At 41.6% G+C, this 26,506-nt stretch overlaps 1 protein-coding gene across 1 annotated transcript; it reads right to left on the minus strand.

The window, feature by feature from the left end:
- Positions 1-4,270: 4,270 nt before the first annotated feature.
- GRSF1 (G-rich RNA sequence binding factor 1) lies at positions 4,271-26,026 on the minus strand. Its single transcript, XM_049789918.1, has 10 exons — positions 25,832-26,026; positions 21,837-21,993; positions 19,978-20,133; positions 19,424-19,567; positions 17,910-18,045; positions 13,072-13,256; positions 11,030-11,151; positions 7,696-7,831; positions 6,432-6,507; positions 4,271-4,467 (listed from the first exon to the last, which is right to left on the minus strand). Exons 1-9 carry the CDS (start codon positions 25,832-25,834, stop codon positions 6,458-6,460), a joined length of 1,089 nt encoding a protein of 362 aa, XP_049645875.1. The 5' UTR covers positions 25,835-26,026; the 3' UTR covers positions 4,271-4,467; positions 6,432-6,457.
- Between the last annotated feature and the right edge of the window lie 480 nt (positions 26,027-26,506).

A 26,506-nucleotide genomic window follows, 5' to 3' on the forward strand; every position in this document is an offset into this window, starting at 1 on the left:
ATTTTAAATTTATATACCTTTATATACCTATATCTGTAACACTGTTCACAAGTCAAGAAGTGCCGCAGATAACAAAAAAAAAAAAAAGAGGTCCAGAGCTATAGCACAGTAGCAAGGCGTTTGCCTTGCATATGGCCATCCAGGACGGACCTGGGTTCAATTCCCAGGATCCCATATAGTCCTCTGAGCCTGCCAGGAGCAAGCATAGAGCCAAGAGTAACCAGAGCACCACAAAACAAAAACAAATGAGATAATAAAATGTTTACTAAGAATTTGTTTCTTTCATGTTAAACTGTTTTAGGGGATGAGACATTCAGCAAGACAGTTGGCCCCCAAAAACAAAATGAGTAACAGGTGGGGTTAATGGGCTGAGTATATGCTTCCATATAACAGGCCTGGATTCAATCCCTACCATAAGTGCCTAAAGTATCCTCCAAGTAGCAAGCATGCATGAGGTCTCAGATTCCATGTTAAATGGCCCCCAACACTAGGTTGCTCACTGAACCATAGAAGGGCTGTTATTGCTGCGAACGGCATCTGGACACCACTGATTCAGTGATTGTCCCCATTAGCACTTTTAAAAATTTAGGTATTCTTGGGGCCAGAGAGAGCATGGAGGTAAGATGTTTGCTTTGCATGCAGAAGGAAAAAAATAAAATCACCTGAGACCAGAGAGATAGTAGAAGGTAAGACACTTGCTTGCCTTGCATGTAGACCTGAGTTCACTCCCTTATGTTGCATATGATTCCCTGAGAATGCCAGGAGTGATCCCTGAGCACAGCTAGGTTGAACAACAAAAAATTTATAAGAGCCTGCTAAAGACTATAGCTAAAGGATGAACACTAAGGCACATTAACAATAAAACCAGAGAGGTAGTATTAATAGGTAGGATGCTTGCCCTGGAAGTGGTCAACGTGTATTCAATCCCTAGCACCCCAAATGCTCCCCAAAGCAAACCTGGAGCAAGCCCTAAGCACTGCTGGGTATGGCCCTAAAGCAAAATAAAATAATAATCATGTCTAATAAGCAGGGTCTTTGCCTCAAAGAAATCACCAGAATGAAAGTGACTTCTTTCTATCCACATCATAGAAATAATACTAAGAATTTAGAGCTTACAGTTCCATCATAAACTCAGTCTCCCCCTCCTGGCGGAAGCTTTTCTCTCACACATGGACAAACAAAATTCCTTTCTTTCAATTTCTAATTTCAAATCAGATTACAATCCTTACAAGTTTCTCCTCAGTATCTTACAATTCATGAGGAACTCACTAAGACAAAGAAGAACATGAGTTACTATCTTATCATATTTATTTCAATACTACTATTTTAGTTAGGTTTGGGTGCTATACCTGGTGGTGCTCAAGACTTACTGGTTCTGAGCTCAGGGATCAGTCCTGATAAGCCTAGGAAATCATGAGATGTTGGGAGGAGTAACCCCTGAGCGTCACCGGATGTGGCCCCCCCAAAAAAAGAGATGTTGGGAGGAATTGAACCCAAGATGACCATGGGCAAACCAAATGCTCATTATACTATCACTGACCTCTCAGTACTGCTATTTTTAATGGCTTTGTCACAAAAGAGATTACAAATTAAGGTCCAAGGGGCCAGAGTAGCACAGCAGTAGGGCATTTGCCTTGCACACTGCAGACACAGGACTGAAGGTGGTTTGAATCCCAGCATCCTATATGGTCCCCAGAGCCTGCCCTTAAGAGCATTTCTGAGCACAGAGCTGGAAGTAACCCCTGAGCGCTGCTGCATGTGACCCAAAACAAACAAATAAAGGACTAAAACAAGAGAACACAATTCATTGTCATGATTTACTTCAATAGCAAATGGTGCACAAACCAGTGTTGCCATAATTGGGAGAAATTCCTTTTGACCAAATAGAAATGAAAGATTACTTTTATTCCAGTATGTCCATTTTTAGCACTATTTCTGTACATAAGGAAAGGAAGTACAAGAATTCATAAAGTACTGAAAACAGTCAACTTTTGTTCAGAGAATTGAGTCACTAGAGTGGCAAAAAGATAAATCCTTAAAGCTTTCCCAATCATCTAACATTTTCTGCTCCTTCTCCCTTATGTGCGCAAATGAAGCTATTAGTTTAATGTAAAGTAACAGCAAATTAATTCAGCAACACCAAAAAAACTTTTGCACGGCAAATTAACCAGTTGCTAAAGAAAAAGTATGTCTATTTTGTTTTGGTTTTGTTTTCCAACTACACCCATTTGATGGTATTATTATCTGATAGGTTATTCTTGGCTGTAAAAGAGATCAAACTCAGCCTACTGTATGCAAAGCATGCCCTCTCATACATAGAAACAAAAGCAAGAAGATTACATTCAACGTAACTACAGACACTACAGACACCAATTCTTGTGACTAAGTATATATAACTCAGTATAACCTGCCACATAAATAAACACAACACCATCTAAGTAATACGACTGAAAAATTTTTTTTTTTTTTTTTTTTTTTGGTTTTTGGGCCACACCCGGTGACGCTCAGGGGTTACTCCTGGCTATGCGCTCAGAAGTCGCTCCTGGCTTGGGGGACCATATGGGACGCCGGGGGATCGAACCGCGGTCCGTCTCCTAGGCTAGCGCAGGTAAGGCTTACCTTACCTCCAGCGCCACCGCCCGGCCCGACGACTGAAAATTTTAAGTGGATTATATTCTTAATAAAAATGAGACAGAGCAGTAAGTAGTACAGTGGATAGGTGTTTGCCTTGCACACATCCCAAATTGGGTTTAATCCCTCACATCCATTGGTCCCTCGAGCCTGTCAGGAATTATTCCTGAGCACGCTAGATCTGGCCCAAAAACAAGAAATAATAAAAACTAAACAGTCAACTGCAAACTAATCATTTTTTCCTCTTTTGTTGATTTTTGTTTTTAACCACACCCCACTGTGCTCATGGGCTTATTCCTGGCTCTGTTCAGGGATCATTCCAGATAGGACTCAAGGGCCTATAGGTGGTACCTGGCACCAAGCCCTGGGACATCTGCATGCAAGGCAAGCACCTTATCCACTGTACTATCTCTCTGGCCCCAATGTATTATGATACATAACAGGAACTGCCAACAGTATAATTGGTTGATTCACACCCTCCTCCCCAAATAATAACTCTTAGGTATTGAAGGCCTGAAACAGCCCTCATTTATTGACTACTTACAATAGAGTGATTTGGTATCTTAGCTGAGAATCAAAGATGAGAGAGACATAAACTCTCTACCAGATATCACCTCTCAGAAATAGGAATTAACAACTCCATTTTCAGAGCTAGAAAGGAATCTCCTGTTAACTATGTGGCAGTCACACCCTGAGAACGGAACAAGGCAAATGAAGTATACGAACTTTTATTCTCCTACACAGGTACACATAAAATTAGTTTATTAATGACTACATTTTGAAGCCAGGCATTTTGATTCCAATATTTAAATAACAAGCTGTTTAATATTAAAGCAGAAGATACTGCCACAAGGTGACAGAAGTACAGCTTTATTCATAAACCCTTCACACAATTAGACATTAAATGTCATTTTTATTTAAGCAAGGCACCCCTACTTGTACTAAAATATGGGATTTGCTACCCCACAGTAAAAGCAAATGAGACCTAGATTTTTCCTACTAGAGCTGGTTTTGAATTCAAGTGAAGTCACTGATATCCTTTCCAGTCAGGACTGTTTCGACAGGTCACTTCACAGTCTTGGGAATAAAAACACATCCTTAAGATTTACCCGAAAACACAAAACCAAAGGGTGAGGGGAGCCATTCAGACAACTTTTAAAAGGAAATCAAAATTTCCTCAAGTATACAGGCACATGCCTTTAGCACAAGGCTTAAGAAAGGCAAAAGATTTCTAACGACAGAAAGCTGCCAAACTGTCCTCATTTACACTCACTAACATGAAATATTTTTTGTCTAATTTTTTCCCCCATTTCTACCCCTAAGTAATCAAATAAGCCTAAAAATAAAACTACTCTGCCAAAACATACTGGCTCAAAGATGTGAAATGTTTTCTTGCTTTGGTGAGTACTGGTTAAAATAAATCAGTATTTTTTTCCATAAGAAGTTTTACATTAAAGGGCTCAATTCATAGGTAAAAATAAAAAACCTTAGGTAACTTTTTAAATGGGCAAAAGATTTTTAAGGATACTGCTCAATAAAGTAGTCTTTACCTTGGACAGTATATTCTCTATGTAAACGAACTCTTCAATCATATAAAGACCAGATTTTAAAATCAGATTCTTAATGATTTAAACAAAAATTTGAATTTGTAGTTTATTTTGTAATTCCCAACTAAATCTTTCCTTTTGCTTTCTGAACAGTCCACTAAGGAATTTTTCATAGGAGCAATTAACCCCAAACCCCCAATCCTTTCTCTAGCAGTTGCTGCTAGAAACTGGAACTTTATATCCCAGGTCCAAGGAAGATGTGCAAATGAAATGCCTCTTGCTTCATCCTAAAAATTAAACATAAAAAGACACACATTTATTCAAATGACAAAAATTTTGACAAGTATATGTTCATGCACTGTTTAAAATTACAAATTGAGTAACTTTTTAATCTTTCCAATTCAGGATCTGACAAACCAAGTTAAGGATGAAAAATTATTGCAAACTGGTATAAAGATAGCTATTTTTCAGAGATAAGCACAAAATATTTTACACAAAGTACTTAACATCTCAGGAGTGTAGGTCAAAAATAGCCAGTAACAACTATATACAAGTATAGCTATATATGACAACTACATAATAACTACAGTACTAGAAAATCCCATTTGCTTTCAAAAAATTAAATGTCTCAGGAATGGACCACTAATTAAATGTCTCAGGAATGGACCACTACATTAAGAACAAGTATTTAAACACATTGAAAGGGGCTGGAGAGATTATACAACAGTAAGGTATTTGCCTTGCATGCAGCCAACCCAGGACGGACTCCCATTTGATTCCCGGCATCCCATATGGTTCCCTGAGCCTCCCAGTGGCAATTTCTGAGCACAGAGCCAGGAATAACTCCTGAGTGCTGCTGCAAGTTGTGACCAAAAACAAAAACAAACGAACAAAATATTTAATAAGAGACTACACCACAAACAGTGGTCCTCAAACTACGGCCTGTGGGCCACATATTGTATTTGTATCTGTTTTGTTTCTTTATTTTGTTTTGTTTTTTGGGGGTCACACCCACGGTGCTCAGGGGTTACTCCTGGCTGTCTGCTCAGAAATAGCTCCTGGCAGGCAGGGGGGACCATAAGGGACACCGGGATTCGAACCATCCACCTTTGGTCCTGGATCGGCTGCTTGCGAGGCTAATGCCGCTGTGCTATCTCTCCGGGCCCTGTTTTGTTTCTTCATTGCAAAATAAGATATATGCAGTGTGAATACGAATTCGTTCATAAGTTTTGTTTTTACTACAGTCAGACCCTCCAATGGTCTGAGGGACACTGAACTGGCCCCCTGTTTAAAAAGTTTGAGGACCCCTGTCGGCACAATACATGGATCAAGAGAAGGTATATCAAGATAAATTTGTTACATCTGACTTTCTAAGACAAGCAACCATTTTTTTTTTTTTTGGTTTTTCAGCCACACCCATTTGATGCTCAGGAGTGCTCAGAAATTGCCCCTGGGTTTGGGGGACCATATGGGATGCCCAGGGATCGAACCACGATCCTTCCTTGGCTAGCGCTTGCAAGGCAGACATCTTACCTCTAGCGCCACCTCACCGGCCCCAACAAGCAACCATTTTTATATCAAAAAACTGGTAGTCTGTATATAAACCCTGGCTTAAAAAGTATCATTAAAACTAAGAAAATACCATGATGAAAGTCAAAATAACACAAGAAGACTTTAAATGAAGAAATGTTTAGGGCCAGAATGACAGCACAGTGGGTAGGGCGTTTGCCTTGCAAGCAACCAACCTGAAACAGACTGGGTTCAATCCCCAGCACCCCATATGGTCCCCAGAGCCTTCCAGGAGCATTCCTGTTTTTTGTTTTTTTGTTTGTTTTTGGGCCACACCCACTGACACTCAGGGGTTACTCCTGGCTATGTGCTCAAAAATTGTTCCTGGCCTGAGGGAACCAAATGGGACGCTGGGGGATTGAACCGTGGTCCATCCTCGACTAGAGCTTGCAAGGCAGATGCCTTACCTCTAGCATCACCTCTCCAGAGAAATGCTCTGCCAGGAGCATTTCTAAGTGCAGAACAAGGAGTAACCCCTGAGCACTACTTGGTATGGCCAAAAAACAAACAAAAACCCCAAAAACCAAAAAAAAAAAAAAAGAAAAAGGAAAAGAAATCTCAAAGTCATATTAGTTTGATCTTAATTAGAAAGTACAGTTTCTACCACATTACAAATCACTGAGTTAAGTGGATGGTTTATCAATCGAAATGGCTGCCACAACTGAACTTCTTAAATTTACCTTATTATCTGGTGCCCTTAAAATTTCATCTTATTTTCCTTTCGGACATGAGTTCAGGAACAATTCAATATACCTATGGTCTGAGAATGACAAAAGAAATTTCATTTTAAAAATTTGGAAAGGCAAACATACTGTCTCAGCACATCTTAAGTCATTATAATTCAAAGCATTTGTCTATTCCTTCCCCAAATTGAAACCAAAATATTTAGAGCGCTGAAGAAATAGTGCAACAAAACGGGTATTTGCCTGTACACGGCTAATCTTGGTTCAACCCTCAGTACTCCATGTGAGTCTCATATAATTATATAATCATATGCATATTCATAACATATTACATGTTATATATTATAATCATATATTACTATATATAATTATATAAGTGATTTTTCACTCTCTCTTTTTTTTTTTATAAGTGATTTCTGAGCAGAATCAAAAGTAACCCTGAGCACTGCTAGATGTGGCCCAAAACCAAAAGAAATTGGGGGGGGGGGGGGGGTTTTGCTTTTTTTTTGGGTTTTGAGTCACACCCGGCAGCACTCAGGGGTTACTCCTGGCTCTATGCTTAAAATCGCTCTTGGCAGGCTCGGGGAACCATATGGGATGCCGGGATTCAAACCACCACCCTTCTGCTTGCAATGCAAACGCCTTACCTCATGCTATCTCTCCTGCCCCAAAACCAAAAAATTTTAAAAATGTAAATCCGATTAAATTCTGAGCAGAGAGCCAGAGTGATAGATAGCACAACAGGTAAGATGTTTGCCTTGCATGCAGCCAACCTGGGACCAACCCGGGTTCAATTCCTGGAATTGAATAATCTGAGCACCGCTGGGTGTGGCCCAAAAAAAACAAAAAAAAATTTGATTAGAAACATTCAGGATAGGGGGCCGGAGCGATAGCACAGCAGTAAGGTGAAATAACAATTTTCATTGTAATACAGTGAGCTCTTTTAAATACATGTAATCAAATAGTATTTACTGTACAACTCAAAGTAAAATATTCTAGGCAAACTCCAAAATAGAAAAAGGCATTTGTAAGTACAGACATCAAAAATAACCATGAAATGGGGCTGGAGCAATAGCACAGTGGTAGGACATTTGCCTTGCATATGGCTTTAACAGGACGGACCCTGGTTCAATTTCCAGCATCCCATATGGTCCCCCTAGCCTGCCAGGAGCGATTTCTGAGCACAGAGCCAGGAGTAATCTTTGAACACTGCTGGGTGTCCCGTCCCCCCCCAAATAACCATGAAAACTATAAGCAGCACTTACGAACATGAGACCGATCCTTGAGCATAGCGGCAACAGCATCTTCATGGGTATCGAAGTGCACATCAGCTTCTCCAGTGGCCTTTCCACTAGAGCTATATTCCATGGTGATTCTAACAGGCTTCAGTGGAGCAAAAAACTACACGAAAAGAACATACTGGTACTCAGCCTATTTTGTATACATCTGTTGGCTCTATTACTACCTTCCTTCTTTTCCATTTTTTGGACCATACCCAACAGAGTTCCAGGGCTACTCTTGCTCATCCACTGCTTCTGATGCTACTCAGGGGCCCTTGTGGTAACAGGAAGTAATCTTTTGTCTCCAGCAAGTTTAAAGCATGCATGTACTCAACATAGTATCTATCAGACTATCTCTCCAGCTCCTCCTACCTTTTTTACTTTAACTCATACACCTAGTCTTTTATTTTAGTTAAGATTTTCTTAAAACAAAACAATTCAACACATACCATCTTGTTTATCTAATTTTCTTAAAAATAGGGAATGGAGCAATAGCAAAGCAGTAGGGTGCTTGCCTTGCATGCAGTCAACCTGGGTTCATCCCAGGCATCCCATATGGTCTCCCAAGCACCATAAGAACTAATTACTGACCGCAGAGCCAAGAATAACCAGAGCACTGCTGGGGTGGAAAACAAAACCAAAAAAAAAATCAAGGTTACACTTCAAGTGTCTATTCACAGTACTAAAAACAGTAAACAGAACCAGAGAGATAGTACAAAGGTTAAAGCACTTGTCTTGCATGCAGCGAACCCTGAATCAATCCATATATATATATATATATATATATATATATGGACCATATATATTCCCCAAACACAGAAATCCCTGGGCAGCATCAAGAGTGGCCCAATCAATCATTGACTCCTTGCAAAATTATAAAATAAAACTGTAAATATGAAACTATATAAATAATTCTGAAACTAATCTTTTTTTAACAGGACCATTTAAAAAAGAATAATAAATCACATTTTAATCACTGGGCTTTGTTTAAGTCACAAAATCAAACTCACTACTTGTCCTAGTCTGTTTTTCCTACTCATATGACCTATTTTCTGATCTTGCACACTTTAGTAACAGTTTGCACGTTCCATTTTGCAACCATAGAACTAAGTATCCTATCAATTCCTCATCCATGGTAAATGTAGTCACCTTAGAGAAACACTGATGAGAGACTAGAATATCTAGAATAGCAGGAAAGGTGCTTGCCTTGTATGAAGCCAACCTGGTTCGATCCCTGGCACCCCATATGGTCTCTTAAGCCACCAGAAGTGATCCCTGAGAGCAGAGCCAAGACAAAACACTAAGCACAACTGGGTGTGGCCCCCAAACAAACAAAAAGTAACACTAAGAAACACTAAAAGTGTAGTGCAACCATTTTATTCTTCTGCTAATATGTCTATTCCCAGGCTCTACTCTTGGCTCTACGCTCAGAAATTCTAATACTTGTATTCTACAATTTATGTAATCACCACCAGAAGTGACCCTTAAGCCAAAAAGTTAGCCCTGAATGCAGGTTTGACTAAAAAATATATACATATTATTGCTTTTTTTTTTTTTTGGGGGGGGTTGAGTTTTCATAAAAACTAAAACACTTTTTCATTGTATTCTTTTTTTTGTTTTTTGGGTCACACCCAGCAGCGCTCAGGGGTTAATCCTGGCTCCACGCTCAGAAATCGCTCCTGGCAAGCTCAGGGGACTAATATGGGATACTGGGATCCAAACCACCATGCTTCTGCATGCAAAGCAAACGCCCTACCTCATGCTATCTCTCTGACCCCCACTTTTACTTTTTTTTTTTTTTTTTTTGGTTTTTGGTTTTTGGGTCACAGTCGGCAGCACTCAGGGTTTACTCCTGGCTCTATGCTCAGAAATCACTCCTAGCATGCAAGGCAAATGCCCTACCTCTGTGCTTTTTTTAACTTTTTTTGTCAAATCTTAGTTTCCTAAACTCAGATATGAAAGAAATAAATCGACTTAGATTAAAAAAATAATCAAGCTCTGTTACTTTGAATAATAAACCTAAATTCTACAGGTATTCAACCACATCCCAGGCCCTATTTTTTAATTTTTTTTAACTGGCTTAACTAACATAGCACTAAAAAATACTTAAGCCTCATGTGCTCCTAAATGATTTTTACCATTTTTTAACCAGGCACACACCTGGCAGCTTGTTATATTACATAAATGGAAATAGTGCACCAAGTGTTTACATTCCAAATCAAAGCAAGAAACACAACACTTTAATGAAATGCTACCTTTCTTTGGGTAAAGAATCTAACTAAGCTTTTTGAAATAACTTGAAGGGCACACTAATAACTGAAAGCTCTGGGTAAATCTACACTGTGTGATTAAATTCAGAAAGTTATTAAGAGTGATTTTTCTTGCCTTTTTGGCTTTTAGGCCATACCTGGCAGTGCTCAGAAGTTACTCCTGGTAGTTTTGGAGGGAACATATGGAATGCCAGGGATCAAACCTGATCAGCTGCATGCAAGGCAAACAACCTTTCCACTGTGCTATGCCTTCTCTCTAGCCCAATAAGAGCCTATTTTTTCCTTTCATTTTGGGCCATATCTGACTTTGTACTCAGGGATCATGTCTGGCTGAGAAATGGTCTAGATTCTAGGATTGAACCAGATGTTTTCCTTCCTTATTATTTCCATTTCACACAATATCTTTGTTGTTAATATTTTGTTCTTGGGTATCAAAACCAGAGCAAGTACAGGTATCAAACATGCCAGGCAAGTGAGTTACATCTCAGGCACCACAAAATTATTTTTAAAGTTTGGGGCTAGAGACAATACAGGGGGTCAAGGTTTTTACCTAGCACATAGCAAATAACAATTCAATGCCAAAAACCGCTGCATAAGGTCACCTGAGTACCACCAGAAGTGATCCTTAAGCCAGAAGCCTTGAATACAGGTTTGACTCAAAAAAAAAAAAATCTAAAAATATTTATTATTGCTCTTTTACTTTTTTTTTTTTTGGTCAAACCTTACCTTCCTAAACTCAGATATGAAAGACTGAATGCAGGAGCTCCATGTCCCATCGCTGGCACTGCATAGTCCCCTAAGTGTACTACAAGTTATCAACACCTGAGCATCACCAGGTGTGGCACAGAAACAAACAAAATCCCCTTATGTGTGATCTTGAAATATAATAAAACATAATTCTCAGCTTAAGAAACAAAGACGCTTCCACAAACATGGAAATACCACTGAACTATCCAAAGATCTACCAGAAACTTATTTTCTACAATTCCAAACATAAAACAAGTTCAATTTCAGAACCTATTAAGAATGAAAATCTTACTGCCACACACGTTTATAATGTCTTGGGCATTGGCTTGGAAAGGTAACCCCCTCATGTGGACAAAATGCAGTGAAGACGTAGTTCCAAAATCAACAGCTTCTGGAAGCTTTTCTGGTATCTCCTTCGGCAATTCTGAGAGGTGGAATAAAGAGCATTGTCAAGAATATAAAAGCTTCAAGAGTTATTAACAGATTATAGTAAAATATTTCAAAATTCTAAATATTTCTGAACCATAAAGACCCAAAAAACAGAAATCAGAACTATTTGAAATTCCTATCACCTAAAAAATGTCACCCAAGGGGATGAAGCAATAGTATCATGCGTAAATGCTTGCCTTGAACGTATCCAACCCAATCCCTGGCACCCCAAGCCACACCAGAAATAATTCATGAATACAAAGTCAGGAATAGACCCTAAGCATTGTCAGGTGTAGCACAAAAACCAAACAGAAAAAAAAATTACAATTCTAAACTTTCAGGGGGCAGTGAGGTGGCGCTAGAGGTAAGGTGTCTGCCTTGCAAGCGCTAGCCAAGGAAGGACTGTGGTTTGATCCCCTGGCATCCCATATGGTCCCCCCAAGCCAGGGGCAATTTCTGAGCATTTAGCCAGGAGTAACCCCTGAGCATCAAAATCGGTGTGGCCCAAAAAAATCAAAAACAAAACAAAACAAAACAAAAAACAATTCTTAACTTTCAGTACCATAAGTTACCAAATTACAGTTCTCACAGCTGGAACAATAATATAGTGGGTAAGGTGTTTGCCTTGCACAAAGCTAAACCCGGTTCAACCTGCAGAATACCACATGGTCCTCAAACCTGGCAGGAGTTGAATCCTGAGTGTAGAGCCAGGATTCCTGAGCACAACCAGGTGTTGTCCAAAAAAGTCTCCAAACACCTCCCAAAAATAGAAAATAGCTTTCTGTGACAACGAAGATGGTAAATTATGTATGAAATCATTAGGAAAAGAGACCATTTCTTGACAATAAGCACTGAAAAAGTCAATAAATTTGATCAGAACAACCAGTCAAATTTTGGTCAAGTCTTTGATCAAAGACTAAAAAACTGTTTTGGAGGATCAGGAATTATAAATAATATAGATGTTAACACAAGTCTCTTCTTCAGTCCACGTCTGTATTTTCTCACATCTTTCCCCACTTCCAAATATATGTTGGTATTTTGTATCTGTGTCAAAATACTTTTGTAAGGGCCGGAGAGATAGCACAGTGGTAGGGCGTTTGCCTTGCAAGCGGACAACCTAGGACCGACGGTAGTTCTAATCCCGGCATCCTTTATGGTCCCCCGTGCCTGCCAGGGGCGACTTCTGAGCAGAGCCAGGAATAACCTGAGTGCCGCCAGTTGTGGCCCAAAAACAAAAAAACGAAACAAAAAAACAAACAAACAAAAAATACTTTTGTATTTGTGTCAGTCAGCTATTGAAAAATCTGTTAAAAAATTTTATCGTTTTTGGGCCACACCTGGTGACACTCAGGGGTTACTCCTGGCTATGCGCTCAGAAGTCGCTCCTGGGGCCGGTGAGGTGGCGCTAGAGGTCGCTCTTGCGCTCCTGTCTTGGGGGACCATATGGGACGCCGGGAGATCAAACCGAGGTCCATCCTAGGCTAGCGCTGGCAGGCAGACACCTTACCTCTAGCGCTACTATGTCAGCCCCGAAAATCTGTTAAAATGTAAACTAAAAACCAACAAGGCAGGAGAACACTGCATAAGATTAAGGTGTTTGCCTTGAATGCAGCTAATCCTGGTTGAAATCCCTGGTATAACTATGGTTCCCATGTGCACCAGAGGGTACATAGTGCATTCCTGGCACTATTCTAAGAATAGAATAAGAATATTCTAAGAATAAACCCTATTCACTGCCAGATGTGACTTCAAACTAAAATAGCCAATACTTGGGACTTTCTGCATATATTAAATCACTAACTCAATTTATTTGTCTTATAATCCTACAATTTCATATAAACCAATTATAAAAAATACCAAATGTCAAAACCATCAAGATAAACTCAATGAGTCTCAAGAAGCAACAAACCCCTACCTATTTCTTTTTCACTTTCAAATGCTGTTGTGGGTCGAATATCTTCATTTACTTCATGTTCTTCAAAGACCATTTCTGGCTCAGTTATATACTTAGCAGTAGGAGAAGATGCCATTTTCTTTCCTTTATGAGAGCCAACATGGGTTCTGACTTCATTTCTTCTGCTTGGAAATATCTCTATATATCTGTGTCAAAGAAAAAAGTGAACAGGCACAAATGGTGCAAACCAGACTAAACTCATTAAAAATAACATACACATGGGCCCAGAGAGATAATAAGACACTTCCTTGCATGTGTTTGACCCTAGTTTATTTCCCCAGCACCCTATCACGTCACTTTACAGGCCCAGAAGGGTAGAGATCCTGAACGTTCCAAAAACCATGTTTTTGTAGTTTATAAAACTAAGTTGTCTCAGGTCAGAGCGATAGCACAGCGGTAGGGCAATTGCCTTGCATGCAGCTGACTCAGGACAGACTGTGGTTCGATCCCCAAGCCAGGAGCGATTTCTGAGCAAATAGCCAGGAGTAACCCCTGAGCATCATAGGCTGTGACCCAAAAACAAAACAAAATAAAATTAAGTGGTTTAAACATAAAAGGAAGAGTAGGAATAGATATAATACGGCAGGCCAAGCAGTTCAGTAAAGCTCCGCGTTCAACCTCCAGAGTACAAAATAAATATATTTATAAACAGTAAACTCGCCATGTCTGATTTAATCCCCATTCCTACAACTTTTCTTCATATACAATTTAACTCGGCAGAGTTCTTACACTGTGGCGGAGTATATGCCTCACTGCTGTGAGGTCTTAAGTGATCCCTGTACCATCAAAGGAAGCAACAAAACAAACACTGAATAGAATTTACTAACATTTATTATCTTTTGTTTCCTATAATGAATTCGTTAAGAAGGGGATATTATGGTTTTAGTTTTAACAGTTACAACATAAAAACTCATAATTCTAAGAAAATTAATCACATCTATACAATACATTAAAAGTCAAAAGAGGGGGGCCGGGCGGTGGCGCTGGAGGTAAGGTGCCTGCCTTACCTGCGCTAGCCTAGGAGACGGACCGCGGTTCGATCCCCCGGCGTCCCATATGGTCCCCCAAGCCAGGAGCGACTTCTGAGCGCATAGCCAGGAGTAACCCCTGAGCGTTACCGGGTGTGGCCCAAAAACCAAAAAAAAAAAAAAAAAAAAAAAAAAAAAGTCAAAAGAGGGACCACAGTGATAGCACAGCAGGTAGGGCATTTGCCTGGCACACAACCAACCAGGTTCAATTCCCTGGTATAGGAGTGAAAAAGAAAAAAAATTCCCTGGCATCCCATGACATCCCAGGTTGACAGGAGAAATTTCTGAGCGCATAGCCAGGATGAACCCAAATGCTGAAGGGAGAGACCTAAACTCCACCATATCCCATCCCCAAGAAAAAAGGTAAAAAGAGATAGCTCAAAAGGCAGAGTGCTGGAATCAGAGAAGGAGTACCACAGGGAAGATGCTTGCTTGCCTAACATGCCAGTATTTGATCTCCAGCATTCTAAATGGTCTCCTGAGCATCTCAGGAGTGATTCCTAAGTGCAGAGCCAGGAATAACACACATTGCCAGATGTGGCTCAAAACCGAAAAACAAAATGCAGAGCATATGCATGCCAGAAAGACTACATTGGGTCCCCAGCACTGCATAGTCCCAAGCACAGTTAGAACAATCCTGGAGCCTTGAGCCAGAAGTAGCCTCAAAAAAATTAAAAAAAAAAAAAAAAATTTGAAGAGTCAGTTTATAAAGACCTAACAGAGCAAATAATGGGAATTTATGAATTCAGTGCCATTTGAGATTTGCTAACAGAGTGACAGTGAAACTATACTAAATCTAAGCTTCTAGAACCAATTTTCTGTTTCTCAATACTACTACTTTTCCAAACTAGATAATTAAATCTTGGAATTTATTTTAAGTATGTATAGGACTATAATGATTTAACATATTAAAGACAGTTGTATACTGCCTTAAAAGAAAAACGTAGTATTAATATTCCCACTAGTGAATATGAAATACTGAGTAATTAAAGAAAATGAAAAGGGGAAAAAAGCTACATAAAGCTCTTTATTTAAATACAAATATTAGAAAAAAATACATGTATTGTAGGGCTAGAGAAAATGCTTTGCATACAGGTGGCCCAAGTAAACTTACGATAAAACATGATCCCCTAACACAAAGCTACGAATATCACCACCACCACCACCACCACCACCACCACCACCACCCCACCCCACCCCCACCACCCCCACCCCTGCTGGAGTGATACCGTTTGCTTTGCATGTGGCCAACCAAGGAGAAACCCAGGTTTGATTTACGGCATCCATGTAGTCCCTCGAGCCTGACAGGAGCGATTTCTGAGTACTGAGCCAGGAATAATCCCTGAGCACCGCCAGGTGTGGCCCCAAAACACAAAAAAAGTTTTTTTGGTTTTTTGGGCCCGGAGAGATAGCACAGCGGTGTTTGCCTTGCAAGCAGCAGATCCAGGACCAAAGGTGGTTGGTTCGAATCCCGGTGTCCCATATGGTCCCCTGTGCCTGCCAGGAGCTATTTCTGAGCAGATAGCCAGGAGTAACCCCTGAGCAATGCCGGGTGTGGCCCAAAAACAAAAACAAAAAAATTTTTTTTTTGGTTTTTGGGTCACACCCAGCGGCGCTCAGGGGTTATTCCTAGCTCTATGCTCAGAAATAGCTCCTGGCAGGCTCGGGAGACCATATGGGATGCTGGGATTCTACCACAGACCTTCTGCATTCAAGGCAAACACCTTTCCTCCATGCTATCTCTCCAGCCCCACAAAAAGTTTTTAATTGGAATATTATAAACTATTAATCTCTAAATTCTTAAACTGTGAGTCATGACCATATATATACAGTGGTCACATAAATGAATGTAGAGTGGTAATTTTTAAATAAATTTCTCTGATTTGGTTAAAGTATATAATTTGTAAAGGTATATACTCAAAATTATGTAAGAATTTCTTTAAAATGGGAGTGGAGACCAGAGCAATAGCAAAGTGGGTAAGATGTTCGTTTGCCTTGCATGCAGGTGACCTGGGTTCCATCCCAAATAACCTATATGATCCCCAAGCCTGCCAAAAATAATTTCTAAGTGTTGAGCCATGAATCCCTTAGCACTGCTGGGTAGGACCCAAAATCAAAACAAAAACATAAATAAAATGGAAGTGGGAGTTGATAGTATAGTATGTAGGGTGCTTGCCTTGTATGCTGCCAAACTGGCCAACCTGGGTTCAATCCCCGCCATCCCATATGATGCCCAGAGCACCAGCAGGAGTAGCCCCTGAGCATTAGTGTGGTCCCAAAACCAAAGAAAATGGTTTTCTTTTTTTTTCTCTTTTTTTTTTCTTCCCAACTCCAGAAAATATTTTTCTTAAATTGAAGTCATGTGTGGAAAAGATTGAAGCCCAAAATAGACAATAAGTTAGCATTTAATTTATTAAATGAATGAATAACATTTTGATCATATACAAAATTTTCTTCTACTTCCCTGTTTTTTGAGCAATACTCAGTGATGCTCAGGAGTGACTCCCAGTGGTGTCTGGGACACCTAAAGTGCAGAAGATCAAATATGAGGCTGAACATAAAACCATGTGCTCCATTCAGCCCTTTAAGTTATCCCCAAGCTCCACAAAAATCTTTCATTTTAAAAAATGTATACTAGGGCAGCAGTAGGGCATTTGACATGCATGAGACCAACCTCGTTCAATTCCCAGCATCCCATATGGTCCCTCAGGCCTGCCAGGGGTGCTGCCAGGGGTGGCCCAAAGACCAACCAATTAATCAATAAATAAAGTTTTTTTAAAAAATGTATACTAAAGTCAAGAATGTGGCTCGGGGCCGGCGAGGTGGTGCTAGAGGTAAGGTGTCTGCCTTGCAAGCGCTAGCCAAGGATCAGGACCACGGTTCGATCCCCCGGCGTCCCATATGGTCCCCCCAAGCCAGGGGCAATTTCTGAGCGCTTAGCCAGGAGTAACCCCTGAGCATCAAACGGTGTGGCCCGAAGGAAAAAAAAAAAAAAAAAAAAAAAGAATGTCGCTCAAATGATAATAAGGTTCAGGTATACCATGTGAGGCCTAAGTCCAACCTGATGGCACATGCCCAACCCCCAACTCTGCTGAGGTAGTCCCTATCAAAAGAAAAAAAGAAGGGCCAAATCAATAGTACAACGGGTAGGACACATGCCTTGCACGTGGCTGTCCCATTCGATTCCTTACATTCCCTGTGATCCCCCAAGAAATGCCAGGAGTGAGGCCAGAATGATAGTAAATAGTAAAGTGGTAGCGAGTTTGCCTTGCATGCGGCCAATCCAAGACAGACCCTGATTCGATTCTAAGCATCCCATATGGTACCCAGAGCCTGCCAACAGCGATTTCTGAGTGCAGAGCCACGACTAACCCCAGAGCGCTGCCAGGTGTGACCCAAAAACAAACAAAAAAAAAGAAATGCCAAGAGTGATTCTTGAGTGCAGAGCTACAAGTAAGTCTTTAGCACTGCAAGTATAACCCCCAAACCAAAATACATATGCATGTGAGTACTTATGCACACATACAGATATCTGTATATATGTATAGGTATATATGTAAATATGTATAAATATACACATGTCTTTACATATGTAATACAGAAAACTAAACTTAGCAAATATAGCGAATTATTAACTATGGGTATCTGACAACTCATCATATCCTTTCTACTTTTAAGCATATAAGTAATTATTGTAATTATTACATTTAATGCAGTCATTCACATACCCAAATTATAAATTTCTACTGCATTAGTATCTGTTCCACTCACCGGTTACCAATTTCTTCCCTGTGTTTTAACAGGGCTTGGTTAGCCATTTCTGGTTCTTCAAACTGCACATAAGCTTCTCCTGTTTTTCTTCTCCCTCTGTAGTCCATAACAAAAGTAATGTCTACTATATTCAGTCCTACGACACCAAATAATAGATTATTAGTGCTGATAAGTTTTTAACTCTTAAATTAGCACATTCACAATTATTAATTAGTCACCTATTTTATCAACAAATTTGAGGGCTGTTTTGCGAGTCCCACAGCTGTCTAATAAGGGCCGGAGCGGTGGTGCAAGCGGTAAGGCGTCTGCCTTGCGCGCTAGCCTAGGATGGACCACATTCGATCCCCTGGTGTCCCATATGGTCCCCCAAGCCAGGGATGATTTCTGAGCTCATAGCCAGAAGTAACCCCTGAGCGTCAGCAGGTGGGCCCAAAAAAAAAACAAACAAAAAACAACAACAAAAAATGTTATTTCCTTTAGGGGCCAGAGCCCCATCCCATGTGGTCCCCCAAGCCACGAACGATTTCTCAGAGCATAGCCAGGAGGAACCCCTGAGCATCAACAGGAGTGGCCCAAAAACAAACAAACAAACAAAAAAAATCAAAAGTCAAAGCTGTCTAATGGCAACAAAATTACTATGCAATGTAAAGCGTCTAATGCCTACGTATTTGTACTTCAATACTGTTTAAGGCCCAAGCAAAAGTAGTCTATCTAAAACATGATTACTGGTTTGAGGAAGTGGCTCAATTGTAGCCAGGCAAGTATAAAGTCCTGGTTCAATCCCCAGCACTGCAATAAATAAATTTATCTTCCTTTTAGTCATTACTTAAGTATTAATGGACAATAGCAATTTACTAAATGTGTCTATCTCACAGCTAGGAATTAGATAAAAATTTTCAATCACACAGGTGCTTATTATCTTAAACATGACATTAGGACAGGATGTTTTCTTAAATATGAATAAACCCACTTAAAAGCTGATCAGGGGGAGGGGTAAAAAAGAAAAAAAAAAAAGCTGATAGGACCCAAACGTAAGCTTTTAAATACTTTTAATCTAGGACCCACAAGGTAGCTCAACAGGATCAGACTACTTTGCATGCAAGAGGCCAGATATTGCTAGAAGCAATTCCCAGACAAACAACTGTTAAGTAGCCCTGCTCAATGTTCCCGCCCCAGAAAATAAATTATATAGTATCTATAAATACTAGAAATTCAAATGAGTCCTCCCCTAATACATCTAACATAACTTCATGATATTACTTAGGTTCACCTAAGATACAAAGAAAAACAATGAAACAAAAAAGATGAGAGCATGGGGCCAGAGTGATAGAACAGATAGGGTTTTTGCCTTGCATACAACCAACCCAGGTTCAATCTCCAGTATCCCATATGTCCCCCCACCAGCTCGCCAGGAGCAGTTTCTGAGTGCAGAGCCAGGAGTAACCAACGAGCACTGCCAGGTGTGACCACTCCCACAAAAAATATGAGACCACAAACATGACCAAAAAAAGCACCTGCAAAAAAGTCTACGATGTCCTTCTCATTACAACTATAAGGAAGTCCTCTCAAACGAACAACACCATCATTTACCACAGGTGTAGATTTGACCTGAAGACTCTTCATTAAGGCATCCACATCTTCATTGTTTATCTCATATACTACAAAGAAAAAACAGGACAGATATCGAGAACTTAAGACTAAAAAGAGGAAGAAGTCCTTTAAAAATAAGAAAACACAATAGTGATTAACAATTATCTCAAAATTATTATTTTTAATCTTTACATGTCATCTCTGGAGAAAACAACAAATGACATTTATTGCATATTTCCTATATGCCAGGCAAAACTCATCCTAATTCATGAAGTAAACCTGTCCATCATTGCTACTTATAAAAAAAGAACTCTCTTCCTTATAGAGAAGGAATTCTCTGTGCTTCATTTTCAGAGGCTGATAAAAGTATATTCATAGTATCTAACCGTTTCACTATTAAGGATCAAATGAAAAATGCTATACTAAGCATGAAGTTTGATGGCATAATCCCTAAAAGCCAGAAAATGACTTCACATACCTTCCACATACCGCTGCCCCATGTACATACGGTGCTTTTCTAAGGCTTTTTGTACATCCTGGTCTGACTCCATTTCAATTAAGGCATCACCCCTTCGTTTCCCATCTCTATTTAACAGGAAGTGTATTCCATTCTCACCATTTCGGATTCTGCAGTCTAAAAGTATGCAAGTAGAATTAAAATCAGAAAATGACTTTTAAGCTCAATTATGTTACTACAATGCAATCTTTCAACACACACAAAAAAAGCAACTAAAATGTTTGACATATTTCTTATACAAATCTCATCACTGAAGTCATCCAAATGCTAATGAGATAACAGTTCCTAAAATACTCCAAGTAAAAATGACAAACCATTGCCCCAAATTTAAAATCTCCTAACCGTTTAATAGTAAATCAATCGAGGAGCAACATAAAATGTATTGCACTTATTTGTTTCAAGGCATTTTTCTAAATTAAAATGCAGTAAAAGAGTAAGGTCTTCTACCATAAGAACTTAATCTATAGCAGCATTTCTCAACTGGGATCCACAATGAATCCCTATGAGTCCCCAGGACATTCCAAAGGGGTCACAGTGAAAATTACATACCTAAGGGGCCAGAGTGATAGCAAAGTGGTAGGGCATTTGCCTTGCACACAGCCAACCCTTTTTCGATTCCCAAGCACAGAGCCAGGAGTAACACCTGAGCACTGCCGGTATGGCCCAAAACTCCAAAAAAAAAAAAAAAAAAAATATATATATATGTATATATATATATATATATTATACATAAGGGGTCATGGCATTGCCAACCAGTATGCTACCTGGTGTGAGCCAAATAATAATGATAATAATAATAATAAAAAAATCAAAGAAAACTGGCTCTATATCATGTAGAGGTTTTTGGCTGGGGATGGGAGTGTTATTCTCAGGGCTTACTCCTAACTCTGTGCTCAGGGATCACTCCTGGCAATGTTTAAGGGACCATTTTGGGGGTGGGCCAGAGCAATAGCACAGCGAATAGAGGATTTGCCTTGGACATGCTGACCCAGGTTTGATTCCCAGCATCCCATATGGTCCCCCAAGTCTGCAAGGAATCACCCAAGCACCACATGTATGTCCCATCTCAAAATATGAGAGATCATTTGGGGTGCCAAGGATTGAATCCAGATCTGTCGTGTGTAAGAAAAGCACCTTGGGGCCGGGCGGTGGCGCTGGAGGTAAGGTGCCTGCCTTGCCTGCGCTAGCCTAGGACGGGCCGAGGTTCGATCCCCCGGCGTCCCATATGGTCCCCCAAGAAGCCAGGAGCAACTTCTGAGCGCATAGCCAGGAGTAACCCCTGAGCGTCACAGGGTGTGGCCCAAAAACCAAAAAAAAAAAAAAAAAAAAAAAGAAAAGCACCTTACCCACTGTACTATTACTCTAGTTCCACATCAGTAGTTTCAACATTAAGCACTTTTGTTAGTCTTTAAATATGATATGTATCATGATACATGTACTGTCATTTGGTATGAAGACAGAACCAGCTAGAATGAGAAATTTCCAGTCAACAAACTGGATATATACAGCATAATCTAGCTTGGATTTTATGAGATTTATCTTACTCAAATTATGACTTTAAAATAAACATAATATAGGGCCCGGAGAGATAGCACAGTGGTGTTTGCCTTGCAAGCAGCCGATCCAGGACCTAAAGTGGTTGGTTCGAATCCTGGTGTCCCATATGCCACCCCCCCACCCCCCCCACCCCCCCGTGCCTGCCAGGAGCTACCTCTGAGCAGACAGCCAGGAGTAACCCCTGAGCACCGCCAGGTGTGACCCAAAACCCAAAACAAAACAAAACAAAAAAAATAAATAAATAAAATAAACATAATATATACCTGAGAAAAAATTAAGCACATCTTCTACAGTGCAGGACCATGGTAATCCTTGAGCTCGAATCAAATAAACATCATCCACTTCCTCTCCTAACTTGGAGGGAGCCACTTCATACTCAGGGAGAGGTGGAAGGTCTTCCAAGTAGGTAGTTTTGGACTCCTTCCAAGAGAAATAAAGAAACGTTAAGAATATTTCTCACAGCCTACTTAGAATGCTTATTTTCACAAACTGATACTCTTGACGTTACTTAGGGAGCAGTTAGTTACTATTTCAGAAGCAAGATGTAAACATTACAAATCTAACTCACCCTGTTCTAAAATGCACATCTTTTTTTATTTATTTATTTTATTTTTAATTATGAGAACAATGATGCAAAGGAAGAGGACAAGGTAAAGTTACCGTGGAAGGACAATCACCAATAAACAGAGTTCTCAGAAGAAATCCCCTTGCTGACACCTTAATTTTGAACATACAGTCAATAAAATGCACATCTTAAAGCAACAAGGGTCTACTGATTTGCAAGACAATTTTCATTCAGAGTTTGCTTTCAAGTTTATCAGTCCCAAATTATTTGTTATATAATAAAATAAAAAAAAAAAAGAAAGATATGGTTCCCTTCAATTTAACAAACCTATGGCAGCTTCCTAATTAAGACTCATTTCAGGGCCCGGAGAGATAGCACAGCGGAGTTTGCCTTGCAAGCAGCTGATCCAGGACCAAAGGTGGTTGGTTCGAATCCCGGTGTCCCATATGGTCCCCCGTGCCTGCCAGGAGCTATTTCTGAGCAGACAGCCAGGAGTAACCCCTGAGCAACGCCGGGTGTGACCCAAAAAAAAAAAAAAAGACTCATTTCAGGGGCCGGTGAGGTGGCGCTAGAGGTAAGGTGTCTGCTTTGCAAGCGCTAGCCAAGGAACGAATGGCATCCCATATGGTCCCCCCAAGCCCGGGGCGATTTCTGAGCGCATAGCCAGGAGTAACCCCCTGAGCATCAAATGGGTGTGCCCCCCCAAAAAAAGACTATCATTTCAAAAAGCAACCACTAAGATTCTAGCTATTATAGAAATTCAAATAGGAGCACTAATAAAAAGAGAATCAATGGGGCTGGAGAGATAGCACAGCAGTAGGGTGTTTGCCTTGCATGCTGCCGGCCCAGGACGGGCACGGTGATTCAAATCCCGGCATCCCATATGGTACCCCGAGCCTGCCAGGAGCTATTTCTGAGTGCAGAGCTGGAAGTAACCCCTGAGCACCGCCGGGTGTGACCCCCCCCCAAAAAATTCAAGGTATGAGATGGTCTGACAGAAAGACTGACAGTAAACAAACAGATGTGGATAGGGCATCCAGTTTTAGAGGTAAAGGGAGAAAGAAGTATAAACAAAAATTCACTTGTGAAACAATATTCCTATTTATCAAACAGAGGGACTTGGTTAAGCCTAGTATGTGTAAACTGGTAGGCAACAGGAAAAAAATTTATAAAGACATTTAAGCACTTTTGTTGGTCTTTAAATATGATATGTATCATGGTACATATACTGTTGGTGTGAAGACGGAACCAACTAGAATGAGAAATTTCCAATCAACAATCTGGATATGTATAGCATAATCTAGCTTGGATTTCATGAGATTTATTTTACTCAAATTATCTCTTTTAAATATACGTGATATATACCTGAAAGAAAAAAGTAAACATCTTCTGCAGTACAAATCATGCATAATTTACTGTATGGTAAATCAATAAGAAAGACAACAGGATGCCCAAAGAGATGAATTTGCTGACTAAATACTTAAATTTTGTTATGATTTTAGAGCCACAAATGATGGTTCTCAGGGCTTACTTATATATAAACTGGTTCTGAGATCAGGGATCAATCCTGGTGGAGCTCAGGAAACTAGGTATCAAACTTGGGTCAGAACTGTGCAAGGCAAGCATCTTACCTGCTGTACTACCTATCCTGCTCCCCAAAACTAATATCTAATAAGAAACCCAACAAACCCTAATTAGGACAACAATATTGATTTTAAGACTTACACTCCACATGAGGTAAGGACAAATTTTTATTTTCAATCCTGTCACTTGACACAGGTATTTAGACATTTTATAGTATCTAAAAGTATAAGGATTTGAGAGTCAGATTAATACTCCAGAGGACTATGCTACATTTTTGTCTTGGCACATCCCTGAGGTAACGGAGCCAGGAGCAAGCCCTGAGCACTGCCGGGTGTGGTCCAGAAAGAAAAAAAATCCAGAAAGAATCCATGATAAATGTCTATCTCTAGCTGAGGTCTAACACATATTCAATAAGAAACAGGGGCCGGGTAGGTGGCGCTGGAGGTAAGGTGTCTGCCTTACAAGCGCTAGCCAAGGAAGGACCGTGGTTCGATCCCCCGGCGTCCCATATGGTCCCCCCCAAGCCAGGGGCGATTTCTGAGCACATAGCCAGGAGTAACCCCTGAGCATCAACCGGGTGTGGCCCAAAAACCAAAAAAAAATAAAAAAATAAAAAAAAAAAAGAAACAAGCACAATGACTTTCAGCATGAAAAGGCAAATCAGATGATCTGCATCCCACTGGGCAAGGAAAGGACCTTCATTCCTTTCAGTTTCCAAAATTTCAGGAAGACATGTAAGAACAGAGTCAACAGAACAAGGGCAAAAGCTCAACAGATATCAGCACAGTTAACAGCAACGAGGAAATAAAAAAGCCAAGTGAAGAAACCAGTGTGATAACAAAGGCTTATTACAGTTTTGCGGTTGGTTAGTTTATTTTTAAATAAAGGTGACATTCACGACTTCCCCCCATATTCCATAATCATCAGAAGCTTTTACAGGAAAAGGGCAACACAAAGTCTTGGGCCAGAATCAAATATATTATTACAGCTCAGCCACTGGCAGGCAAAAGCCATGCAGATTAGCCTCCCTCAAGGCTTCCTTAAATCCAAGTAGAGGCACAGATGGGATTAAGATAAATATATAGGGCCAGAGAGATGGCATTGAGGTAGGGCGTTTGCCTTGTATGCAGAAGGCAGGTGGTTCGAATCTCGGCATCCCATATGGTCCCCAGAGCCTGCCAGGAGCGATTTCTGAGCGTAGAGCCAGGAGTAACCCGAGAGCTGCTAGGTGTGACCCCAAACCAAAACAAAACAACAACAAAGCAAAACAAAGATAAATATATAGGTTCGGAAAAAATTTATATATATATACTTAGATATATAGGCTCGAAGCCCCTAGGAGCCTGGTAGCCCAAAAAGTGTGCGGCCATGTCTGGGATGCCACGTAACAAGAGAAACTGAGGCCTCCCAGGAGGGACAAAATAAGGGGCAGGCAGGCCTTTAAATCACACATCGCCCTGCTTTTTTCCTTTCCTCCTAAAGAAAATCCCCTACTTGCTCCCGTATTGTGGCCTTAAGACCATCATCTCCTCCCTCCACCCTCCTCCCTCTCCCCTCTCCCAATCTCAGTCTTGCAAACTGTCCTGCCCGTTGACGGTGACCCAAGGTCCTTTAAGGACCTGCTGTCAAACTAGCAAAGGTGCAAAGGTGACCTTCAGTGATCGGGCAGCCCGGCTGGCCTTTCCCCGGGGACCACACCCGGGGGAGGGAAGGAGGGAGGAAGGGAGGGAGGGAGAGTGCGCGCGGCCCGGCTTCCTCCCGCACCACCAACGCGGCCCACGCAACTACAAGCCTGAAGGTCTCTCCATCGCAGGCCTCCCGGGGCCTAATGCTGTCTGGGATCTGCGATCTGGGATCTGCACCGAAACCTCCCAGCCCTAGGCGGGGGTCCGAGCTCCGGGGGATGCAGCGGGGGAGGATGGAAGGATGGAAGGATGGATGGATGGATGGAAGGATGGAAGGATGGAAGGATGGAAGGATGGATGGATGGATGGATGGATGGATGGATGGATGGATGGATGGATGGATGGATGGATGGAGGGAGGGAGGGGGGAGGAGGGCCAGGCAGGCCAGCAGCCTTCCCTCTCCCCTCCCCAAACCCAAACCTACCATGGGTCGTGGGGAAACCAGGCCTCAACATTCGTCCCCAGCCACATTGACTCACTCGGCCCAACCGACCAGAGAACTGGAGAGGAAAGCAGAACAAAACCAGGCGAAGCGCGAGGAGGCCGAAGAGACCGATCGTGCTTGGCTGCGGGGGCCGAACGGGAGGACTAAGGCAGGCAGAGACGCAGGGGAGGGAGGGATGGAGGGAGGGAGGGAGGGAGGGAGAGAGAGAGAGAAGGAGGGAGGTGTGCGGCGCCGGCCGCGGCTCCCCCGGCGCGCTCGGGGAGGAGCGCGCCAACCGCGGCGCGAGCGTGTGCGCGTGCGTGCGTGAGTGCGAGCGAGCGGGTGTCCGCGTCTGCGCGTGCGCGTGGGTGCGAACGACCCAGCGTGTGTGTGTGTGTGTGTGTGTGTGTATATGTGTGCGCGCGTGCGCGTGGGTACGAGCGAGCGCGTGGAGTGCGTGTCTGCGCGTGCGCGCGGCCGGGCCCGGGTCCTGCGCGCGCAGCCCCCTCGTGGCGTAAAGCCCACGTACGTACCTGGCTGTAACCGCGCGCCGGGCCCGTCGCCGCCGTCGCCACCAGCGACAGCTGGGGCGAGGAGCGCAGCGCCGGGTAGGAAGCGGCGGCCAGGGCGGCGGGAGAAGCCCCCGCCAGCCTCCCGGCGGGCGCCGAGCGCGCC

The sequence above is a fragment of the Suncus etruscus genome, chromosome 16 (assembly GCF_024139225.1).
Source record: "Suncus etruscus isolate mSunEtr1 chromosome 16, mSunEtr1.pri.cur, whole genome shotgun sequence".
Classification (NCBI taxonomy): domain Eukaryota; kingdom Metazoa; phylum Chordata; class Mammalia; order Eulipotyphla; family Soricidae; genus Suncus; species Suncus etruscus.

Excerpts from the sequence above, each read along its gene's own strand:
- GRSF1 (XM_049789918.1), bottom strand. Across the intron at positions 13,257-17,909 it reads AGGGAAGAAATTGGTAACCG|ATATATAGAGATATTTCCAA; the intron begins GTGAGTGGAACA and ends TCTTTGACACAG. Across the intron at positions 11,152-13,071 it reads TGAAAGTGAAAAAGAAATAG|AATTGCCGAAGGAGATACCA; the intron begins GTAGGGGTTTGT and ends TCCACCTCTCAG.